The 10,356-nt window shown below is 42.6% G+C and overlaps 1 protein-coding gene across 2 annotated transcripts; it reads left to right on the plus strand.

Annotated features, from left to right (window-relative positions):
• The first annotated feature begins 1,210 nt into the window (after positions 1–1,210).
• On the plus strand, positions 1,211–7,951 carry arr3b (arrestin 3b, retinal (X-arrestin)). Of its 2 annotated transcripts, XM_054791791.1 has the most exons (15): positions 1,211–1,331; positions 1,402–1,430; positions 2,196–2,226; positions 2,328–2,388; positions 3,591–3,635; positions 3,712–3,905; positions 3,983–4,042; positions 4,117–4,193; positions 5,525–5,660; positions 5,730–5,814; positions 5,899–5,971; positions 7,280–7,417; positions 7,577–7,654; positions 7,733–7,756; positions 7,828–7,944. In XM_054791791.1, the coding sequence occupies exons 2-15, from the start codon at positions 1,423–1,425 to the stop codon at positions 7,898–7,900; spliced, it is 1,083 nt and encodes a 360-aa protein (XP_054647766.1). In that variant the 5' UTR covers positions 1,211–1,331; positions 1,402–1,422; the 3' UTR covers positions 7,901–7,944. The 2 variants fall into 2 exon arrangements, with proteins under 2 accessions (XP_054647766.1, XP_054647767.1); XM_054791792.1 differs by lacking the exon at positions 1,211–1,331 and having other exon boundaries at positions 1,405–1,430; positions 3,591–3,634; positions 3,710–3,905; positions 7,828–7,951.
• Positions 7,952–10,356: the final 2,405 nt, after the last annotated feature.

Here is a 10,356-nt window from a genome sequence, read left to right on the forward strand (position 1 = left end):
TTTTCTTGTGAATTTCCGAGTCTTTTCTTCTAAATGTACAACTTTTTTCTTGTAATTTTACCACTTTATTCTCGTAAATTTGAGATTTTTTTTTCGTAAATTTACAATATGTTTTCTTGGAAATGTATGATCTTTTTTCTCGTAAAGTTATGATCTTTTTTCTTGTAAATTCACCTCTTTATTCTCAAAATCTCTGATTTTTTTTTTCCCCGATGTGGCCCTTGTACTCCGTCGTACAATACATCATAAATAAGATCAATTAGATGGCTATAATGTACGTATGTTTTGCTGATGAGTTAAAATCTTTCCCGGTGACTAGCTGGTGCACTGCTAATGCTAGCACTGCTAATGCTAATTACATACGTTCTCTCACATTTAAAACTGATGTAAGTGTAGTTTGTGCACACGTGGAGGTAAGAAGGACTGGAACAAATGAGGATTTGTTGATCAGGAGAACCAGAGTATAGAGGCGGAGGAGCCACCCGGTGTGGCCCAGCAAGGTGCACTGTATTTGGGCACACGCTCCGAACAGGCAGTGGGACACCACGGAGGTCTCTAGCAAACTTTTTGAGCTTTTCAAACGCCGCGGCGTTGGCCTTTCAGGTTTTTTGTCTGCCCCCTCATCCCGGAGCATTGTTACAACGTCCTTCCTCTAAAAGTGAATGCTTGTTTCCAAGTGAGGTGAGGGGACGTTACGACAGGTCATGAACGTGGCAGGCAGGAGGAAAAAGGAGCGCTTGATTTGCTCTCCTGCACAGTACGGGTAATCTTGCCTCATCGGTCCGATAATTATGGTGCACCCCTAATGTATTGTCATATATTTTTTTTGTACTTTTCTTAAAAGTAACGTTAAAATCACGTCTCGTTCTTGTAGACCCAAGTATCGCCTCGTGACACCCCTATGATATCATTGCTAAAATACAGTATCATATTACTTTATTATGTTCCATGATGTGCGAGAGAGATGTTTTATTTCAAGACTAGCGTTGAGCAACGTGACCTCACAGCTACCTCCAGAAAATCCCAACCGCCACCAGGTGACCAACATAGTCCCAGCAAAGGCTCTCATTGGTCGGCGGCCTCGGCCCCCACCGCATTTTTTCTCCACAAGTCACATAACTCCAAATTATTTTTACACACGCCGAGGACCAAAAGCGCACGTTCTAATGAATTAATCTGATTTCCAGTAAATTCCTTCTTTGAAACGGCGTGTAAGCTGGAGGAGGGGCTGTGGAGGTTGGAGGTCATTCTATAAAGGCAACAGGGAGGGAGCGACACTCGCACACGCCGTCAACAGACGCACACGTTCCAGAGGAGAAGCCTGACAAGAGGTGAGTGCGTGAAGTTGGAGTTATGGAAAGAGAATGACTTGCAACACTGACATGTGATGTTTATTTGCAGATCACATCTTTAGACGTCAACATGTCCAAGTAAGTGTTTTTTTTATTTATCAAAACAGCAAATGCTTTATTGAATGATTATTGATTATTATCTGTATTATTCCTGAATTCTTCTTCTTCTTCTTTATTATTTAAGACTGCGTGAGGCTGCTAAGCAGTTCATTCACTTTGATGATGGATATTATTGATTTTGCTATTGGAAAGTCAAATGTGTCTTTTGTAGTTTATTCATTTTTAGATTTTTTATTCATTTTTCTTATATTTAGTCATTTTTAAATGGTTATTTATGAATTCTTTACCTACTGGTGTGTGATGTTTGAGTGGTTCATGAAGTTTCATGCTGGCTGCCATTTGTTTCCGTACGGACCACACGTGGTAAACATGTGTGAGATATCATTCACCACAGGTTGACTGATTGATTAAAAAAATAATCATTAGAAGAAAGCAGATTTGTTTGCAGATTAAGCACCTCGCGACAACTTCCAACACCTGCTGGTGAGCTCCGACGCGGATAAATCCCGATTACGCCGGCTTGCGTTGATTTGATCTCAGCGGACAGGTTTACGATACAGTGGGAATATTTTTAACTGGATTACTTGGCACACAACCTACGAGAAAAAACACAGAGGATTAAGAGTTTGCTTGAGGCGCTACAGGACCACAAGGGATTGTAGTGTCGGGTTGTGTCATCCTCTTAACGGTGATGAATTATTCAGCACAATTTAGACCTTAAGTGGAATACCGTAGGTCAACACAAGCCAAGCAAATGCAATCAAATGTTTCCTTCTGCTGCAGAGTGTTCAAGAAGACCAGCGGCAATGGACACGTAAGTGGCCTCTGTGATGGAGTCATGACCTAACACCCTTGGGGACAGGGGGAGGGTCCCAAATAGCCCTTTTTCCACTAACGTCTTTGCTTTTCCTTCAGATTTCCTTGTACTTGGGAAGGAGAGATTTTGTGGACCACGTGGATTCAGTGGACTTGGTTGGTGGGTGTCAAAACTCTCGTATTCCCGTAATGTTACGACTTTTTTTCTCGTAAAATCACGACATTATTCTCGTAATATTACACCTTTTTTTCTGATAAATGTACAACTTTATTCTCGTAATATTACGACTTTTTTTCTCATAAATTTATTACTTTATTCTCATTATATTATTACTTTTTTCTCGTAATATTACGACTTTTTTCTCGTAAATTTACAACTTTATTCTTGTAATATTACAACTTTTTTTCTTGTACATTTACAACTTTATTCTCGTAATATTACAACTTTTTTTCTTGTACATTTACAACTTTATTCTCGTAATATTACAACTTTTTTTCTTGTACATTTACAACTTTATTCTCGTAATATTACAGCTTTTTTTCTCGGAAATTTAAGACTTTATTCTCATAAATGTATGACTTTATCCTCATAATATTGCGACTTCTTTTTCTCGTGAATTTACGACTCTATTCTCGTAGCATTATGACTTCTTTCCTCGTAAAATTACGACTTTTTTCTCGTAAATTTATGACTTTATTCTCAAAATGTCCGATTTTTTTTTCAATGTGGCCCTGATACACTGATGTGTCGGAAATCTTTCCCAGTGACTAGCTCGTGCGCTGCTAATGCTAGCGTTGCTAATGCTATGTACATCCGTTCTCGTCTTCAGTCATGCTTGCGACGGAACACTCATTGTGACAATTTCTCTCCAACTTATATATGTGGATATGTGTATTACGCGGTACTGCACGGTGGTCTAGTGGTTAGCATGTTGGCCACACAGTAACAGTCTGGAGATGGGAAGACCTGGGTTGGATTCTCCCTTGGGCATTTCTGTGTGGAGTTTGCATGTTCTCCCCGTGTGTGGGGGGGTTTTCTCTGGGTACTCCGGTTTCCTCCCACATTCCAAAAACATGCATGTTAGCTTCATTGGAGACTCTAAATGGTCCATAGGTATGAATGTGATTGGTTGTCTATATGTGCCCTGCCATTGGCTGGACACCAGTCCAGGGTGTACCCCGCCTGTCGCCCCAAGTCAGCTGACATAGGCTCCGGCATACCCCCGCGACCCTAAAAGAGGAGAAGTGGCATAGAAAATGGATGGATGGATATTACATGTCTGCATTCTAACCACAACCCATAGGGGGCACCATAAATGTCTCCATGGAGCCTAATGCAAGTGGATTTGATCTCAATTGCAGATGGAGTTGTAAAAGTGGACCCCTCTGGTCTCGATGGCAAAAAAGGTACCATCACTGTTCATACTTGCAACGTTCTCTCAAAACAAGAACCAGCACTCGAGTCTCAACCCCCCCTTTGCAGTATTCGTATACCTTGCGTGTGCTTTCCGCTACGGAAGTGAGGATCTGGACGTGATCGGGCTGTCCTGCAGGAAAGACATCTGGATAAACCGCGTCCAGGTGTATCCGGCCCCAGACGGGAACGCGGAAAAAACGCAGATGCAGGAATCCCTCCTGAAGAAAGTCGGAGAGAACGGGTATCCCTTTTCCTTCCAGGTATGGGGGAGGACTCACAGGTTTCATCACATCTTCACTGGTCCACCATCATCATGTTTGGTTACTCCTCGTTTCAGATGCCCCCCAACCTCCCTTGCTCAGTCTCCTTGCAGCCTGGACCAAATGATGCTGGCAAGGTACCGATGTTGTCCCGTTCTTTTCGTCTTTTCACCTGCACTTCCTGCTTCAAGACTTCATTCTCACCTTGCAGGCGTGTGGGGTGGACTTTGAGGTCAAAGCCTACATGGCCAATGAAGCAAACAACGCCACTGAAGTCATTGAGAAGAAGTATGTATGCCACAGTGTCGGAATAAAAGCATTAACATGTCAACAAGAACAGAACAGAATAATGGTGATAATCAATACTAGAGATGCACGATAGCTTTTTACTACCACATCACCACTATCAGGAGAACCAGAGTATAGAGGGGGAGGAGCCACCTGCTGTGGCCCAGCAAGGTGCACTGTATTCGGGCACACACTCCAAACAACCGGTGTGACGCCACGGACGTCTCTGGCAAACCTTTTGCACTTTTCAAACGCCGTGGCGCTGGCGTTTCAGGTGGCTGATAAGGTTTTTTGTGTGCTCCATGGGGGCTTTTTCCCGCTCCATCGTGGAGCATTTGGTACAATTAGCACGCCAAACGTCTTCCTCGGAAAGTGAATGTTTGCTTACAAGTGAGCTCAGGGGAAGTTACCGTTAGCATCACAGCAGGAGAGAAGAAAGGAGCGCTTGATTTGCTCACCTACACCGCAAGCGTAATCTCGCCTCATTGGAGCTATTTTTAGTGTTATTGGATTCATTGGCATGATGTCATAATTCCCTCATATCTGCCCAATAATTATCAGTCCGATAATTATGGGCGCCACACACGGGAGGTGACAAACAACCGCGATGGGCGAAACTCATCGCCAATGCGTAGCAAACCCTGCGCACGGGAGGCGACGAGCGACTTCACATCCAGAGCAAATTGTACGAGTCTTCCACGGTTTTGATTGGTTGTCAGATGAGGAGGGAATTTGAGGATATCAAAGTAGTTCAGGGGAGGGAAAGCAGCCGGTGTTGATTGAGCACTCTTGCTAGTATTGAAGATAAACGTCCATAAACGTCCATGTACATGAACGTAAACTTACCCGATACGTTTACTATGGCGCCAATGAGTTCCCATGCTGCTGCGTTTTTCATTATATCTCGATATTCTTTTTTACAAATGTCAAATAGCTCCGGAACCGGCAAGTATTGCTTTTTCCCCCATGCTTACCGGCGAGAGCGTACTGATTAGCATCCTGTCCTCTCATTGGTCGCTCGATGAAAATGATCCGCTGATCAGTCCTCGTCTGGGCGACAGCAATGAAAAGTTGAACATTTTTCAATCAGCATGCGCACGATGCACAAGCTGTCACACGCACGAATTTTGCGTGTCACTTGGCTGGACGGTGACGTGCAAAAATCGCTCTATGGCGCAGGTTCCATAGAAAATGAATGGAGTGTGTGGCGGCCATTACCCCTAATAAATACTACATATGTGCATGTGAATGGCTACTGTACATTACTTAGCAGCCTTGCATGTAGAAAAAGACCTGTACAAGTAAAACTAAATGGAGTGTGTGTCTTATAGGGCCACTTGTCGCCTGATGATTCGAAAAATCCAGTACGCGCCAAATAAAAACAGCGCCGGACCAAAGGCCGATATCACCAAGCAGTTCATGATGTCGGACAAGCCCGTTCACATGGAAGCCTCCCTTGACAAAGAGGTGACGCCAAATGATTTTGACGAGGAGGGTATGGACATACATGATGGTTTTTCTTGTCCTTTTCCGCAGATCTACTACCACGGCGATCCCATCACTATCAGCGTCAAAATCAACAACGAAACCACTAAGGTTGTGAAGAAAATCAAAGTCACGGGTGAGAATTGGGACTTTGTTCGACCTGAATGGATCGATTCTTGTCAAAGCTGTTCTGATTGAAGTTTTTCACCCCCTGTTCTAGTCGAGCAGCTGACCAATGTGGTGCTGTACTCATCGGACACGTACACAAAGTCTGTCTGTACAGAAGAGTTTGGGTAAAACACCTTTTCATTTAGCATGCCTTATTACGTTGGGCTGTCAAAAATAACGCGCTAAGAGCGGAAACTGCTCATTTATTTCATTCCTTCCGTAAGATTTGTCGCGTCATGTCAAGCCCCATCGCTCTGTTATGGCGACACAATAGCGTCCCCAACCGTCACACAGAGTCTGACGCTCTTTTATAACTTTATTCTGACCGCAACACATCAACAGCATGATTACATTATTATTAATTTATACATTTTAATGTTAAATCAATTCATCAATTATTTAAATGATTACTTCAATAATTAATGTACCAATACCAATCCAATACAGATACTTTGCAAATTCACCCAATGTGTCTGGTAAGTATTAAATATTATTAGTGTATTTCAAATCATAGCATAAAGAATATTAAATATCTTGTATTCTTTATGCTATGATATGAAATACACTCCTTTTAAAAATGGACCAGACACATTGTCCATCCATCCATCCATCTATCCATTTTCTATCCATCCATCCATTTTCTATCCATCCATCCATTTTCTATGCTTCTTATCCTCACGAGGGTCACGGGGGTATGCTGGAGCCTATCCCAGCTGACTTCGGGCGAGAGGCAGGGTACAACCTTTCACCTAACCCTAACCCTCCTAACCCTAACCCTCACATTCATTCAGACACATCGTGACTTTACAAAGTACTGGTATCTGATCAGTATCACTAACACCACCAATATCGGATTGGAGAACAACATCAGTATCACACATCACTAGTCTCTCGTCCTCCTCGGAGCGACTCTGTCACTAGACGATCGTAAGGTGCGTTCACACACACTCCGAACATCACAACTACGTCTTTATTATGAGTGTATGTGTGGTTTAAACACACAAAAGTGGATATTCTTATCACTCACTAACATAAATTCCTACTGCGGAAGTACAATTTGCTACATTTAAGTATGCTCGGAAATCCTGGAAAGTGCGTCTACACTCAAAACATGTGCATTCAACTTACGTTACGCGGTGTCTTTGAACGCAACCCCGCGTGGCTCACAATAACGCGGTTAAACTGTGATTCGTATGTTCTGCTACTGTGTCAGACACTTTTAGCTTGACTTACGTTTTGACTTCATTTGGAGTTGTTAATAAATACATCTCATGCCCTGTCATTTATCTTTCTGCTCAGAAAATGCAGTAAAATAGGCATATTTCACACATACTTGCAGTGATTAATCATTAATCAGCCCTACTTATAACTATTATTATTATGACTGAGATGAAGGTAATGCTGCTCACTCTGTTGTGTCTTTTGATACACAGGGAGACAATTAACGCCAACTCCACGTTCGAGAAGTCCTTCCAAGTGACCCCATTGCTGGCCAACAACAAAGAGAAGAGAGGACTGTCGGTGGACGGACGGCTAAAATACGAGGACACAAACCTTGCCTCCACTACCTTGTAAGCCCGCACGCTTGAGCTTTTTGGCTTACGCTGAGCCCAAGATGTTTTAATATCCTCTTATTGGGTGGTGGCGATACAGCTACATCATCCACTTAGCCAGAGTCTTAAGAGCAAATCCTCAAGCAAGCTGTGAAAGATTAACTCTTCCCGTTGCAGGAGTCAGGACAATAAGGAGATGCAAGGAATACTGGTGTCCTACAAAGTAAAGGTCAATCTAATGGTGTCTGGAGGAGGGTAAGGTTCAAATGCATACAAAAGTTGCTCAAGTCTGCTGAAATGACGTTTTTTTTAATCGTTTACCTCCCACCAAAGCCTGCTGGGTGGCCTAACAGCAAGGTAGAGCTGCTTCACTTCTGCAAACGTATGTCTAGATGCGTTTTGTTTTTTAATGGATTTGTTTCTTCTAGTGATGTCACAGTGGAGCTTCCGTTGACGCTGATGTCCCCAAAGCCAGCAGGTGAGTTCAGCATCATTCAGTGAATTCAAAATGTACACGATTCATCTGATGCGCTGTTATTCCCTTCAACGCGGCATGAGGCAGAAGTGTAAGTAAACCTTGGCTGAAATGCATCCACAAGTGATAGCGATGCTAGTGATGTGCTGCTAATACCCTTATGTGTTTTATGAACCGCAGCCAATTGGAATAAAGGCCTCTTTAGTTCAGGTGAGGTCACGTCTGGTTCCGACCGTTCTGCATGTCACGCCATAATTGGAGCTCAAGATTTTTTTAAATTTCTCCTTAAAGCACATGTGTCAAACTGGTGCCCTGGAGGGCCGAGACGCTGCAGGTTTTCTCTCCAAGCAGTTTCTTCAGCAGGTGATTTAATTGATGAGCTCCTTCCCTCAAACTGAAGGTGTTGATCATTAAAATCACCTGCTTTAGTGACTGGCTGGAAAGAAAACCTGCAGTGTCTCGGCCCTCCATGGCACCAGTTTGGCACCCCCGCCTTAAAGGGTCCCTGACATGATTCATCAACTTTGCTTAAATGTGTTGTATATTAGTTCTACATTGTTCCATTTTTGAAAGCCAACGGTAAATTTGCAAAAATGACATTTATAGTTGACGGAGCCGGCCATGACGAGCTAGCTCTCACAGTTCAGACTCATTTGCGGAAGTGATGCCATCGGAGTGCTATCACTCAGGTAAACATACACGGTGGTGTATGATACAGAGGATGTTTACAGTGATTATAGCAAAGATTTGAGCGATGTGAACCGTTTTGGAGGAGGAAGAAACATTTGGAGATGAAATAGAGAACTTGCAGGACTTGGACTTAAGCCTTAAGACCTGGAGATGAAGATTGGTTGCCTTCAAAACACAAAATGGTTAGTGTAAATTACTCTGGACACTTCTTTAATGAGCGTAAAGGGGTCTTGACTTTTTTATTGTCTATTTCACTGCCATTGCTGCCCCCACCCCACACCGTCGACATATCGCTGTGAAAAGATGTTTATTTAACATGTGTAATGCTTTACAGCCTTGTCGCTATCATGGAATAGTGTTTAGAAGACATTATATAAACAAGACATGACTTACTCTGTTCTGTGGCAACTTTGACATCGTTCTTCTTGTCTTTGTTTGTTCCTGTGTCCCAGCAGAAAAGCATCCTTTTTCAAAATGTGTTTATAGCGTACTTTCAAGCCAAATGCTTCTTGTAAAGGTATTCCTTCATAGCAGTCATCAGTGAAATGATCACTACAAAGAACAGAACTCGAGGTGGGCGTCCACCTGTCTCTCGTTCTCTGCACTTGTTTTGTCCATTGTCTTAAAGCTTCCTCTTTTGGAAAAGAAAACAAACTTACAGTATTGCTCGGAAACTATGAACATCCAGCAGCAACACAACATTTTGGCATGACTACTATTTGGATGAAAAATATACTGAACCAAGTCAACCATCTACCTATACAGGCGTTTGTTTACTCTGCTTTAGCTGAGAGGTGTCACCCCGATGACGTCACTTCTGGAAATAAGGCTGAACAGCGAGAGCTAGCGCGTCATGGCTGGCGCCATCAACTATAAATGCAATTTTTTTAAATTTACTGTTTGCTTTAAAAAAAATGGAACAATGTAGAACATAATTACAAACAATATATAACATATTTAAGCAAAGTTGATGAATCGTGTCAGGGCCCCTGTAAAGGATGACTTAGCACCAACTTAGCATGACACAAACAACACAACACTCGCAGTGTGGCAACACATCTCATGTCGACACAGGTAAAAAATGTTACCTTGATGTGACGCTGGAGTCCAAAAAGCAGTCTTCTGTCTGTGTCCCCATCGCAGGACAGACATCACCATCGACGCCGTGGACGGATGAGGAACGACACCCTGAAACACACACAAACACACACACACACAGCAGAACAACGGAGCTCAACGGCCGTAAAGAAACTGCTGTACAGCAGCTCTCCATGATTTCTTTAGGCTGTGAGAGCACTGTCACTGAGAACATTAACATAGGTTAACATAGGAATAAACACAAACATTAGTGTCTGATAGTGTAGTAGCGTGAACTTTTCTATGTGTTAAGTGTTGATGTTACTTCTAAGAGCCTCTTTTAGTGCTACAACAGAATTGATCCCTTCATAACTGTCATTCTTCACTAACAAGCGTAGGAAATAAACTTTTTCCCCCCAATAACCTGCTGTGCTGTATGTTTTCCAGAATACTCTTAACGACCTTTCAGGTCTAAACCTCAGTTAACCACTGTTCGCAGTAATAGGTAGGGCTGTCAAATGATTAGAACTTTTAATCACATGAATCGTGATTAAGCACTGCAACTATGTGTGAAATATGTCCATTTTTACTGTGATTTAGGAACAGAAAGATCAGTGACAGGACATGAAATGTATGTACTGCCAGCTCCAAATGAAGTGAACATTTCAATCCGATTTGTTGTTAAATCTATGTGTAACTTTTTTATCCTTTTGAG

Source organism: Dunckerocampus dactyliophorus, chromosome 11 (assembly GCF_027744805.1).
Source record: "Dunckerocampus dactyliophorus isolate RoL2022-P2 chromosome 11, RoL_Ddac_1.1, whole genome shotgun sequence".
Taxonomy (NCBI): domain Eukaryota; kingdom Metazoa; phylum Chordata; class Actinopteri; order Syngnathiformes; family Syngnathidae; genus Dunckerocampus; species Dunckerocampus dactyliophorus.